The sequence below is a fragment of the Brachyistius frenatus genome, unplaced genomic scaffold (assembly GCF_029030835.1).
Source record: "Brachyistius frenatus isolate BFR_SWC_R1_liver_20210118 unplaced genomic scaffold, ASM2903083v1 Contig_4, whole genome shotgun sequence".
Lineage (NCBI taxonomy): Eukaryota > Metazoa > Chordata > Actinopteri > Embiotocidae > Brachyistius > Brachyistius frenatus.
In genome coordinates, this window is record NW_027210603.1 from 8,545,839 (window position 1) to 8,560,506 (window position 14,668).

Sequence of the window (14,668 nt, forward strand, 5' to 3'; positions counted from 1 at the left end):
AAAATGTTGATCTTTACAACGGCCAAACGCTGCAAAGCTCCGACCCCGTCTTCTAACACCAAACTCTGCAGTCATTGCAGCACGCCTGCTCGACATTTAAGAAATGAACTGTAAAAAGCAGTAATCCGCTCGTTAGCGGACCGGCGGACATCACCACTTATTTAACAGAATGTACGCTGCACAATCCAATTTATTTTAAGGTCCAAATTCTAAATGGTATGTGAGCGTCGGGATAGTAAATGCCTTTACACACCGGCGGCCTTTTTTTTTTTTTTTTGGTGCAACTCATTTGAATGTGAATAAATTTGGAACTGTTGTTTTAGTTTAGTAAACAGGACGCAAATTTTAATTTTTTTTTTTTTTTTTAAAAAGCGACATTTTATTGTTTTCAGAAGGAGGTCGATTTATCTGATTGTCTGCGTTACGAATAAAGGCATCAACCAATCACACTGTGAATTTCTGGTATTGTGACGTCACGAGTTTTTCGCTGTGAAGAATATTCATTGAGATGCTGCATTTAAAGCCCACTTGCATCGGGATTTCAAGACCATCCCCAAAACATTCCTGGACTGACAGAGCACACAGCTTCATCCCTGTTGGTCAGCTCACCTGTCACAGCAAGTGTGACCCCAAAATATCCCCCCCCCCCAAAAAAAAAATGCTGCTTTCCCAGATCGTTGGCCTGTCTGTCTGTCCAGCTGCCTGTATTGTGACTGACTGATGTGCTCTACGATACACAGTGCCATATCTTAGTATCCTATACCAGCCGTGTCGAATTTGAAAATATATTTTTGCCATTTGACTGAATTAAGAAATCCATAATTTCTTCTGAAGAATGAGCTGACGCAAATATATTTGAACTTTTTAGGAAGTCTCACAACAGTCACAAATTTGCATTGCTGCCAGTATGGACATTTTTGATGCTTGATAGTTTCTGGCAGGTATCTCGCATCTTCGTCATGCCCCCCTTCAGGCTACACATTTTAAGATCTTCCAGCTTTTTTCTTCAGGACATCCTCCATTTGATATATATATATATAAAAAAAAAAAAATGCATCATCACTACATCAGAGCGCCCAATTTGGCTTTAGTTTGAGTGGGTCTATGTCGATATCGAAAAATATTTGTGGGAAATACAACCCTTTTAACATTTTTTGATGCTTTCATATCCAAATGGGTAACTGTCCAAATGTTTATGACTTGGTTTTGCATTATAGTGACTTTGAAAATTTCCAATATGGATTGATGTGTGTAAATTACTTTCCGCTTACTGCATACAGCGTGAACCAAAAAAGACAGGGTTTCTACATCGAATGCCCCCCCCCCCCCCTCCCTTTCTCTCTCTCCCTGGAAAATTGCAGGTGGATCTCATAATTTTAATGACGGCCCCATTCCACTGAACCATCATTGAGCAATACCGGTGTGATAAGACACAATGGCAGAGCTTTGTAAGTGGAACATCTGTGTGTGACATGTCAAACTGCCAGCTGAGATGAGGAGAAAAATGTCATTCTCAAAACACAGACATAATCGAAAAACAAAAAAACTTAAAAAAAAAAAAATTGCTTCACCTATTTCAGAAATACTTGAATGCTGAATGTGAACTTCATGTTCTTCAATTTTGACATTGACTGACAGTAGACGAGAAGGATGACAGGAAAGTGAACTGAGCCAGCACTCAGAGGATTCACAGCAGATACAGTAGATTTCAACGTGGTTTTCACAGTTAAAAATAGTTGAATCAAATTCCAAAAATTACTGCAGCATAAACAATTTTTCTGCTGTAAGCAGAATACTGTAAACTCCGTATTTTACAAACATTCATAATGTCATGAAATTAAGGCCGTACACACCGCTTTCATGTCAATTGTCATGTATCGGGTTAGTTGATTTGCACACAAAAGAACAGTTACTTATTTTTCCTACACTGATCACAACTACTCTGTCTTAACTCTGACAATAGTTTTGGTTTCTTTGGTCCATGGTTTTGGGATGGTTGTCAGTGACATAAATGGACTGTTGCTAGTGGTTCAATTCAATAACATTGTGTTACTAAAAACAGTTGCCTGGTTACTCTGGAGAAAAAAGAAAAAAAAAATCACAGAACGAGCTGTGACAATTTTCTTTGGAACCACTTCATACCATAGCATATTGATTATTTTTGTAATGAACCACTTTAAACCATAGAATATAAATTGTTTGTAATGTCCATCCATCATCTATACCCGTTTAATCCTGAACAGGGTCACAGGAGCCTATCCCAGCTCACTTTGAACAGGTCGCCAGCCTATCACAGGGCTAACACCTATAAATAGACAGAAACATCACACGCTCATTCACCCCTGAAGGGGGGATTTTTGTAGAATCCCCCATTAACCTGTCACGCATGTCTCTGGACAGGGAGAACATGCAAACGCCACACAGAAAGGCCCTAAGCCGAGATCGAACCCAGAACCCCCTGCGCTGTGAGGCGACAGTGCTAACCACTATTTGGCAATGTATAATCTTGAAATAAACCTCGCATATAAACTTAACTTATACCGCTACACAACACCAAAGTACAACGAATTAAAAAATCTTGACACAGACAACATAGAAGCACCACAGCTGAAAATAAGCAAACTAGGCCTACATACATCTGGAATATTTACCAATTTCTGGACTTCACATCTATGACAACAAAAAGTTACATTACTGTGCACAAACTTTGAGCAATGAGATACATGAAAGTCTCCTAATGTCTCCTTTTTGTGGGCATGGGTAAAAAAAAAAAAAAAAAAAAAAAAAGATTTCTAACAAGGTAATCATAATATAATCAACCTTTACACGAGTAAACACACACAGAAACACTTTAATTGATGTCGTAGCCACTCTGGTGAGAGATAAAGGAGTATTGTCATGGATGCAGCTCCCTGCAATACAGACTTTAGCTTATACGAGTTATTAATACTCAACAGAGACATTAGGATTTAGCTCTAGTACACTTTGCATCTGTTTAACACTGGCCTCACAAACAGAGCTGAAACTGCAGTCTGTGGTTGGATTTATCATCAGGTTATAATATGTAGGCTAATGTGGAAAAAGGTGTTCCTAGATAATAGTGCTTTTCCAAAAATAATAGAACATGTAGTGCCGCTTGCTGCTGTGAAAAAGGTGTAGGGGTCACGTAAAGAGTAAAAGGTGCCACAGCTTGTAGCACATTTGTCTCTCTGCCGTGGCTGCACGTTATGGTGCTATATCACATCTTTGAATATCATTTGAATAGCTCAGTTAGAAAAGAGCACGTGAGGTTGTTTCTTTGTGTCCTCAACTGGAAAAGCAGGGCCATGTTGAAAACCATAAAAAAAAATTGCTCCCTATCTGCTCTTCATCTGATGTGTAGAACTCTTCCTGGTACAGCAGATTAAAAACCCCATCACCAAACACATTATAAGCATAAATTTGCAAGATCTCTGAAACCTTAGAAGAAAATAATGACTGATGGGTTGGAAAACAATTTACTGTTAGATTTGTAAAACTGATTTCACTGGAAATAGAATAAGCAATATGCATTTCCAATATATTGTCTTAAAGTGACATAAGGAAACCAAGAGGTTCATGATGCCAAATCATCCGTGTTTAAAAACTGGCACACAAGTGCATCAGTCCAAATATATATTAATTATGTAACATGTTTCATGACAAGACAATGCAAACAACAAATAGTTTCAACAGAGAGCAGTGGAAGGTTTCAAACAGGATATAAATAATATGCAAAGTACATAGAGGGTGAAGTAATAATCTTAAATATGGAGAACTTGAACTCATTCTTAAATTAATAGTCCTTACCATGCTATACAGACCAAAGTCTGTACAATTAAAATGCATTTAAATTCGAATTAACAATTATTATTCAAATCAATAATTTATTGTAATATTGAATCCATAATATTGAATTTCCAAACACATTGTTTATGTCAGGAGTTCTTGTTTAATTGTATTTGTTGAAAAAACAAACAATATGCCACTAAGAAGAATTTACTATTTTCAGTTAAGACTGTGGTTGTTATGGTAATAGCAGTTCCTGTTAGATGCCTCCTAATAAGTGGATGTGAAAATAACACCCTAGTATTAAAACTAAAATGACCCACTTTTGACATAGAGAGTTCAACAGTGACTCATTGACTTCAAAAACAAAGACAGATCGAATTTGTCATCAACTCCACACAGCTCCAACAGTAAAAATAGGCTATTGTAAGTTAACATGATGTGTGGACAGCAAATTTAGTGAGACAGACTATCAATTTGACTGAACTCCGAAATGCTTCTTACATGACTGGGTATACCTCACTCTGTAATTGTTGAAAATAGTTTTGTTTATTTTTGACTGGTCATGCATTGATTAAGCTCCAGCAGGACACAGCATTGTCCACTGTATTTTAGTCTGACACGCAAGTTGGTATTGCGTCTGTTCTAGCAAAAATCTGCGTGTAATAATCCTACTTCTAATAAACAGATACACTCTACACCTGTGAACCAACAACGTATAATCGCTCAAAACCACAAACATGAACAAATATAAAGAGTGAGAAAGCTGAAACAGCTGAGACATGTAGTGCCAGGCAGTGCAACAACTGCAAACAACATTTGACTGTGTTTACTTTAGGTTTAGATCTCTACTTATTATTTGAGTATTGGCTTTGTTCAGTGGGATGTGTTGACACGGCACAATGTGCTGCATTGGACCACAATGTATTAAGACACAATACAACCACAACAAAAATACATCATTTAGCCTCAACACTAACAGTTACAAATTTGAAATGTTACAAAGGTTATGTTTTATTCCATGATTATTGTCATCTTCCTCTTGGTCTACTGCATGCTAAGGCTACGTCTACATGGGACACTCGAGAGGCCTAATTCATCCTGTATGTACTGCATCTTAAAACTAGTATTGGAGCTTAATAACATTTAATCATAACGTTTATCATTTGCAAGTAACTGAACTCATACAAAAATATAAGTCAAAGATTCCCTTTGCATGACTGATCAGCTTTTAGGCCAGAAGCCAGAAATACTATAGTTTCGGTAGTGGCTACTAAATTAATGACCAATCAATTTTTGTAGTCAAATCTTTGGGTTTTTCTTGAGTTATACTGGAGTGTTTTACCTTTTTGAGACTCTTAACACTATTCAAATGAAGAATGAAGAACTCGGAAACATCACTTTGTGGTCCCGGCTCAGAGACATGTCCAACCTGTGACGAGGGTTCGTGAATAGACGCGACTTGGTTGTAAAGGTTTTCAGGTCAAAACGGCGGACAAGTGGCGCCTCAAGGAAAAGTTCAAGCAGCTGACATCCTAACGTTGTTTGCAAAACCGATTACAGCCAGCCATCACACCGACAGCCCACCAAACCCCAAGAATCGAATGATTTAGATTCAAATCAAATGAAATGGGATAGACACACATTACGCAGTATCACTGTTTAAATTGTAAGGACATTCGGAACAAATCAACCATAGAATTACACCTGGTCTTCCCAAAAAGTAAATCATGATGTATTTTTATGCACATAGCTGGCAGCTAATCTGTGACATATTCTTGCTGTCGGGTTCGGGCTTGTTAAGTGATGTTAAGATGTGGTGGCAGGTTGCTGTGGCAGGCTTTGTACAAAACTCTGCCGAGGAGAAACCGCTCATTCTGCAACTGGAACCACTATAAACAACACCACATGCATACTTGTGTCCTCGCAACAAACCTCAGTGTTTCTAAACTAGAAAGGTTCAGTCCACCAGCTCGCTGGTTGAAAAACTTCTCGGCCGTACCCGTGTTTTGAAGTTACGTTAAGGTTGAGGTTCTGACTGGCCTACTTTGAATAAGATTTATATTCATATTTTACAGAAATTTCTCAAGCGTGAATCACAAGGAGGTTTTTTTGCAACTGATATAAACTAACTATGAACACTTTTTTTTGTATTCTTCTTCAATTAAATATCCCTTTGCTTTGGCCACATTTTCAGTCGTCAAAGGTTTCTTGCTACAGAATTCTAAATCAGATCAAATTCATAGTTTCAATCAAAATTAACTCCCCAGCTGATTGGCTTTTAAAAAAAACAACAACAAAAAACAGCTCTACAGACCCAAATACCACCTAAAGAAATGATAATGTAATATAAAATAATGCGCAGGTTTATCCGTTGTGGTAAAAAGATGTTAAACAATACAATCCTCCTCAGTGGGTCTGGAGATGCATCATCCTCTTCCTGGTTATCATAACTTAAGGATGATATCAGAGAGCATAACCGGTGACATGACAGGGACACATTAAATACGGACCTGCAAGCCATCATGTATAAAAAGGCCTTTTTAGTCAGTTTGAAAGGAATACAGTTCTAAGTAAATGGAAATGACCTTGGTAGTTGTGTCATTTCACTTTTAATTAATTAACCAAAGACCTTCTTCAGAAACCTGCCAAAACATCCAGAAATGGTTTTAATTGCCAAATATACTTAGTGGGTATATTATTTACAGTACTTGTCTCTTTGTCACATGTCCATTTCTTTAGTGGTGGATGATAGGCTCAGAATTTGCAATAAAATTGCACAAATTTATGGATTCATTCGCGTCAAACAAGGTTTGTCAGGTATTGTGCTGAATGTTTTCCGTACTCCCTTTCTTGCCAGGTGAGAATATCTGAATGGAACAGCTCTCGTGGGCTCTTACTGCTAAACAGGTTTACCATGGCTGCAGTCAGCCCTTTCTCAACAGATCAATGAGCCAGTATAACGATAACCATATTAACATGGTTTCAGAGCTGCAAAAGAGACTCTGTAAAGTGGCCTGCACAGCTTCCAAATGTTAACACAGTAAAATGCCTTTTGATTGAAGTGAAAGCTCACAGCATGAATCTGTAGTTTAAAATCTGAAAGTGCTGTTGAAGCAGCACTACTTGAACCTGCATGGGAACAAAATTACCAGAGAGCATTTTAAGCACCACGTTAACAAAAAATAATTCCGCTGTTCTGAAGACAAAGGGGCCTCTTGCGTAGCAGAGCCGCTGTTTTTGCATCTTCTAAATGTCTTTTAGTAAAGATCTAACGGCATGAGAAACCAATAAGAGGAGTATATTTACAGATATACTCCTTCAATGTCTCTATGTCCAAAACAACTGAACAGAGGACTATCTACGCAACCCTTAATAAGCACAAATGCGTTCAAATTAAAAAAAACAGTAAACAGAACTAAGCGCAACACACAACTGCACATGGAAGAGACATGGAAGCCAGAGCCCATCTTATCTACTTGTATATCCTGTTGATCAAGCGGTGACGTACTACAGGATTCTGTTCGGTTTCTGTCTGGTTCGTCTTGTGTGTTTCCACAGCAAGTAACCAAAAGAACACTAAGAATAAAACATTTTCTATCAATGTCAACTTGAATGGTATTGAAGAGAGCAATGACCACAACGGGCAGCAATCCTGACTCATCTCGTACGACATCAAATTAAAACTGGGTGATGACCAAGGGATTTTAAATTCTTACCTCTGAATTTCTTGGGTGGGTTGTTGAGGTCACCCGTGTCTGGTTGCACCACACAGCGGTCATCCACAAGCCTGAGGACACAGTCATCATCATAAGGATTCAATCATTCACGACACAAAAGTTGTCATTATTCATACATAAACAATCAAAGTAATATTTCCTTCATAACATAATCCTCACTCTGATGAAAGTAATAATATCATAATAAGTCTGATGAAGTTCATATCAGGAAAAAATAGGGAATAAAGAAAATGTAAGTGTGTTGAGTTAATTGTTTACGACGGTGTATTTAATCACAGGAAGACAAATATTTTCCAGGGCAGAGATTATGGCACGTAATAACAAGAAAGTCAGAGATGTAATTAATAAGACTAATAAAGGCTGCATTACATTCAAATGTGTCACCTCCAATGTCCGATTATTATGGATGCTGACTCACTGGCGTGTCATACATGGACACTTGAATCACGTTAACCCCCGACTTTAACCCTGCAAGGTTAAAAGAGGGTCACCCGGCAACAAAAATGTTATTATCTGGTTCAATTTATGCCGCGACACAAAATCCTCCAACATTGCGTCGTGCTGACCGATGAAACGTGTGCACCACTGTGGAATGTGTACACGACTACGTCCATCCAGCCGTCATCTATACTGAACAAGGGTCGCAGGGGGGCTGGAGCCAAACCTGGATGACTTTGGGGAAAGGTAGGGTACGCCATGGACAGGTCACCAGTCCGTCACAGGGCCCCCACAGAAAAACAGCTCTCTCTCACACACACACACACACACACACACACACGCACACACACACACACACACAAAACTACACAACTACAGCCAATCACCAATTTACCGAGCAAGCATGTCTTTGTATGGCGGCAGGAAGCCAGAGCACCCAGAGAGAACCCACGCAGACACAAAGAGAACCTGCAAATTCCACACAGACAAATTCCAGCCGACCAGCAGCGTCAAGCCCATGCCACATAAATGCTGTATTTCTACTGTTTACCTCCTAGTCGCAGTGACAGAGATGAAGTAGTTGGAGATGTGGTAACTTTCCAGAATTTCAACATTCTTTCTCCGAGTCTTAAAAACCTGCCGTGCAGTATTTTGGCATATGAATGCCACTCAGATTGACTGTAACACATACCGACGCAGCACCCTGCACTGTTTTAACACAGGTCAGGTTTCAGTTTAAACACCCCGCTTCATTGAATCGGAACCATCCCACCAATAACAGCATTGGAAAGCTGTGATTTTCCAGCTATGCCTCCGGTCATTCACTTTTCTTTATTTACCACATAAAAGTCTCATTGAGAATAGAAAAAAAAACAGACAAAAGACATAAGAATAAACACTATCCATCTGAAATGGAACAAAAGAATACAAATATCTAGTTCAAATGAAATAAAAGTAAAGACAAAATCTAAAAGGCGTAGTTGTCAAAATGATCTGGATAAGACATTTAAAAACAAAACAAACTTACACTATTTTCCACAACCTTTAGAACTGACTTAAATTCCCCAACAGTAAAGTAAACACTGAATAACACACACTGATTTAAACTTGATTTAATCTTTAGTATTTGTATCATCACATTGGCGACGCAAGGATACAATTTCAACATTCGAAATAAGAGTTTACAAGTAGTCATCCAACTGCGGGGTTCGAAGCACCGGAATGTCTTTGAACAGCTTAAACAGGTCTAAACTCCTACAATCCCAATTGTGCAAAACCACCACACTTTAGAACGCAAAGAAAAGTTGTGAAAACGTTCATGAAGCTTAAAATGACATGAAAGGTTTCTAATTGGCCCACCGCACTTTGCACCATTATTCCGTCTTGTATTGATATTGTTCTAAACAATATTCAAAATATGTTGATAGAACCCCTTTTTAACTCAATAGGAGTGCAAAATAGAGAAAATACGGGAGGGGGGAGGGAAGGGGGGGAACCCCTGGGGATACTATGAGACAGTGGATCGGCACAAATAAAACACTTCTGTAGGAAGCTCAAGCTGGTCCGGTCTGTAGCATCTTTTTATAGCTCATGCAGTATACACTGCAACGCAGGAGTACTCTGATGATGAAGGAAGAAGTCACATGTTGTCAGAGTCTTCTCTTTGGGAACGAAGAGCCGGAGCCCTGATCACACTGATGCACTGATGGGCCGAGGTCCAAAAAGAACAGGAGTTTTAAGAGTCATTGTCATCCAAGGTCAGGAAGAGACCTGCATTTGCATTCTGGGATGAAGCGTCACGGCTGTATCGAGACGTTGGTTGCCACCCTCTCTGTGCCTGCAAGTGGTCCAGATGGCTGCGACCATCTCTCAGGGGTCACATTCAGCATGCTGACAGCAAAAGCAACATCTAATACAATAATGCTATTAATAGCCACATCCTCTCAGCTCTTCTCTTTAACGGGGCGCGCTCACGGCAGCGGCGGGGGGTTGATTACGAGGCAAAACAACTCAAGATGGTAAATTTGACAAATGAGCTCTGTCAAGTTGGCGGTCTTCAAAGCCGGGCACACATTTGTTGCCACGGTGGGTGACGCGCAACACTAAACGGTGGAAGATCGCGGTCTCTGAAAGCTGGCAGGGAGGAAGGCCCGCTACGGCCTCTGGTGAGGGGCAAATACAATGGTGGCAAAGCAAGAGGAGGAAGATTGCAGCACTTAGAAAGGGAAAGGGAGGACAGGACAATACAGATGTTGTGCTCATTCTCACCCCGGGGGAAGAAAATAGAAAGGAGGCAGGGGAGAGAGACGGGCTAAGTCTGGAGGACAGAATGCCAGATATGCTGGACATAGACATCAATGATCCCCCCCCCCCCTTCAACACCTCCTGTTCTTCTTCTTTTAGCCCTCTGTTATTTCTGTGACCGTCCACAATATGTCAAGATTTGCTCAATGTTCACATAATGAGAAGCGCTTTCAATTCATCGCCTACAATTAGGGAGGAGGGGAGACATCAACTGCTTAAATACGTGGTGCTCAGCGTGTCGCCAGAAGAGACAAGGTAATTCAGGGCACATAATTAAAATAGGAAAGCAGCAAAATCAAGATTCCAGCACTTTTTTAATAAGAACATTTGGCAGACACTGTTTTACAGAGGGACTTGGTATTTGGGCAGTGTACTGGCAAGACAATACGCATCATAATAAAGGAGTTACGATTCAATATATTGTGATGCATCGCAACGTTTTCCACTTCATTTTAGGGTAGTATATGCTGTTTCCTATCACAGTATACACTACAACTGCACTATCAATCGTATTCAAAATGCAATCTCAAGTCTACCTCAATATGATCACATTTCAAATGACAACAATTCTGCTAGATCAAAACAAGCCGTCTCCTTCAACAGATGACAACCCATTGTGACACCATGTTATACAGAGCAGCAGAAAACGGCAGTAAGGAAAATAAACCCCGTGAAAAAATACTTTAGAATAATTGTGTAAGTAAGAGAAGACAAGAGACTGAGGTTTTTACGTTCAATGTCAGATGCATGAAGCTGCTGCATTTAAGTTTAAACAATAGCGTTCCCTTTCTGTTGTCCAAAGTTGATGTGCGGGTCCTGTATGAAGCACCATCATGTTTTCTGTAGGGTTTCATTGGTCACAACCCACCAGAGTTTATGACAATAAATATAGTATTACAAAACATAATGTCACAATACTTAGGTGTATAGATATTTTTCTTACGCCCCATCGTTGTATCCTGCTGTGTATTTATAAATAAGACAAAACCATCAAATAAAAGAAAAACTATTCATTTAACTGCAAACAATCGTCCCAATGATGAGGTGGCTATAACTGCAAGAAGAACAACGTCCTTAAATTTAAAGTTGGTAAAACTAGCTGTTCCTGGTTCTCTCGTGAAACCCTTAATCTAAAAGGATTTTTTTTTTCGGGCAGGTTGCATACTGTACTTGGAGCTGCTACATGTGTTGAATATGATTTTCTCATTTACAAAATGTACCCAAAGAAAGTTATCAATCCTGCAACCAAAGTATAACAGACATATTGTAGGTTCTGCCTATTACTTTACTATTACTTGAGCTTAAATACTTCATTGTCAAAACTAAGACAGACTAGGCTGTGTGTTGTCAAAAATAAAGTCTCAAGAGGGTTAAATCCAGATACACTGCACAGAGATGGGTCTTCAGCCTGATCGATGACAGTGAAGTATTCTGTAATGCTTAATTTCCTCTCTCAAACACACCTATTATTTCAGGTCCACCTCCATCAATGTAAACCTCAGTGAAATTTGAAACAAACTAAAAACAACTTACTTCTAAAATACTTATCGAAACTATTCCTTAGTTTCACTCAATATCAGATAAATGATTTACCAAATACGGGTAACGCTTATGTTGACAGTAGCTGCCACCGACTAACCAGAGACATTAAATCTGTTCATTACACTACCCTCTCTCTGCACCGCCATCTCTTTGGCTCAAAACAGAACCTGTGTAAATTATGACATAGGTGTGTGTGTGTGTGTGTGTGTGTGTGTGTGTGTGTGTGTGTGTGTGTGTGTGTGTGTGTGTGTGTGTGTGTGTGTGTGTGTGTGTGTGCTTATTTTGTCGCCCGCACTGTGTAATTGTGCACATTGCAACAATATTGTCGGAAGCTCCATCTATCCAGCAATCTCGCATGAAGCACGTGGAGGTAAGTTGAAAGGGGAGGTGGTGAAGGACTCATGAAAACCTACATGTATAGTAAAACAAGCAGGCTTACCCTAAAGTGCTGATAAATCCACTGGTGGAGCCCTCTGCATAAAGGGAACAGATGTCCCCAATATGGAGGAAACTGGACATTTTGTCCGACATGGTTCGTCACGGTTGACCTCACCTGCAAAAGATTGACATAAGTCTTTAAAGCATCATGTCATCGGCAGAGCACAAGCAAATCACATTGTGAAGTATTTGATCCAAGTTGCCCTAAAATGACAAGTTGATCAACAGAAAATGTAGCAATTTTGAAATGCATTATGTTTAATATAAATGATAAATGTTTAACAGTCAGGTGATTCAACGAAAAAAAAAATATCGTAAACAAAAGAGGTTATGATCACCCAGATGAATCACTTTTTTTATGTTATTTCCTTGGCAACTTACTGCTAGTTTGTGTCCAGCTCAGTCCAGACAGGCAGATTTATTTTTTTTAGCCCATCCTCAGAGCACCACCTACTGTAAGATCAACAGTATCAGCTAATCTAAAGTTAGCATTATTTACTTTAACCATATATAACTGAGTTTTAAACCGAAATAACTCCCCTCTATGAGTGCATCCATTGCATTGTATTAACGAGGCTTATCTTTTTCTCAATTTAAAACATAGACATAAACTGCTTAATTGCACTGCCTATTCAATGTGTGTAAAATAGTTGCAAGGAATTGTTGGAAATGAAACTGTAAAATACCTAGAGGAGAATCAATTAAAGTTTGTGCATGTACAGTGCTATTGTTGGCTGGGTGAAACCAATACACCTTAAATTTAGGTCAGCAGTCTGTTCCCAGGTTGTGGGAATATCAGCCTTTCGCACAGGATAATATAACCCAACATTAGTTCGAGGTTAACTGCTCTATGCGATCCTGTTTCAGTTGACGAGCAAACAAACACATTTTTAAAAACGTTTTTTTTTTTTAGGCTGGCACATGACATAAACTTATTGTATGTTGCACTGTAGTATCAAATGATACCAAATATAAAAGATACATTTAGTCTACGTATCTGCAATCCTGGTGGTGTGTGTGAAGCTAAAAGTCATGTTTACCCGGATTCAGACGGCTCACTCTCCACCACGCAAACATAAACTTTGTATTTTAGTCTAATTCCAGAACATTTAAAGCAATTTAAACGTTTGGGAACTGTTTTCTGAGTTTGCCAAAAAGGGACACAAACATGCTGTCTGAAATTAAATGTCAACTCGCCTCATTTTATTTATTTATTTATTTATTTATTTTTACGCACGAGCTGCAGCAAAACAACAGAAACAAATGAGCGCGTGGGCTACTTCCTCGACAGGGATGCTTACATCTCAGTGACAAAATGAACAATGCCCTAGCTGGAAAACTACACACACAGACAGGGTCTTTACCTGGCAGAAACGAGAGAAGGCGTCAAAGAGAGAAAGAAACGCAGGAGGAAGTGGGTCAACACAGGATAATTTCCACAGCGCTATCCTCGGTTAAGTCCATGGCAGTGAAACTCCAGGTAAGAGCAGCCTTGAGCGGCGTTATCTCTGACAGCTGAATGCGTCCGCGGTGACAATCCTCTTCTACCTCCTCCACATGTCACCGCGGGAACGCCCCTTTCGTTTCTATTTATACTGCGGCAGAGCTCTCTGGGTAATGTAGTTCTTTGGGGGATTGAAGCTAATATTATTCGTAGATATAATTGGTAGATATTAAGTTTTTTTGTTGTTGTTGTTTTTTTTTTGGCCTTGCTGAGATCATTTGAACTATACAAAGGAGAGCACACACATATGGAGTAAAACATAATAAATACTGTATTTATTTTCGAGTGAAATCATAACAAACAAAGATATAATGCTCTGCATTTTCTATTTAAATCCTTAGTGGCTGACACATTAATCAAAAATCAGTAATGGACATGAAAATGATCCACGATCCCATAATCCAAAATTATTACAACAGAACACAAACTAAGATCATATGCAGCATGCCTGGGTAAGTCCAAATAACTCCCATTGATGTGTGACATGTTGTGCACCCTAGTAAATCCTTCTGAATGATCAAATCTACGTGACTGGAGGTTTCTGTCAATGTCTACACTATTTCACGTATGTAATGTCAAAAACAGAAGCACGTACTGGCTTACACAAGGATGGTCATGCTGTGCATGTCAAAGTGTGAAAAGACATGCGATAAAGACATCGGGCCAGTGTCCTGTCAGAAACACTGATTTGGCTATTTGCGGTCAGATTCCTGGGTTTGTAATGTATTTATTTATTTTGCAAAGAAGCATTTGATATCTTGCACCATACTAATTTTGATCCCGATGATCTTGTCCACCAGATTTCTAAACTTGTAAATTAACGCTTTGGAAACCTCAATTTCACAACTTCGAGTGAACTGGTTTATTTTCAGTTGACCCAGTAAAAGCATAGTAG

At 39.2% G+C, this 14,668-nt stretch overlaps 1 protein-coding gene across 10 annotated transcripts in view; it reads right to left on the reverse strand.

Annotated features, from left to right (window-relative positions):
- itpr1b (inositol 1,4,5-trisphosphate receptor, type 1b) overlaps nucleotides 1-13,723 on the reverse strand; it is an 81,997-nt gene extending 68,274 nt beyond the window's left edge. For all 10 annotated transcript variants that reach the window (XM_069714328.1, XM_069714292.1, XM_069714269.1 and 7 more), the window contains exons 1-3: nucleotides 13,634-13,723; nucleotides 12,271-12,384; nucleotides 7,527-7,597 (exon numbers count right to left, since the gene is read on the reverse strand). In XM_069714328.1, the coding sequence (XP_069570429.1) occupies nucleotides 7,527-7,597; nucleotides 12,271-12,362 (163 nt within the window). In that variant the 5' untranslated portion in view covers nucleotides 12,363-12,384; nucleotides 13,634-13,723. The remainder of the gene's footprint in view (nucleotides 1-7,526; nucleotides 7,598-12,270; nucleotides 12,385-13,633) is intronic.
- Between the last annotated feature and the right edge of the window lie 945 nt (nucleotides 13,724-14,668).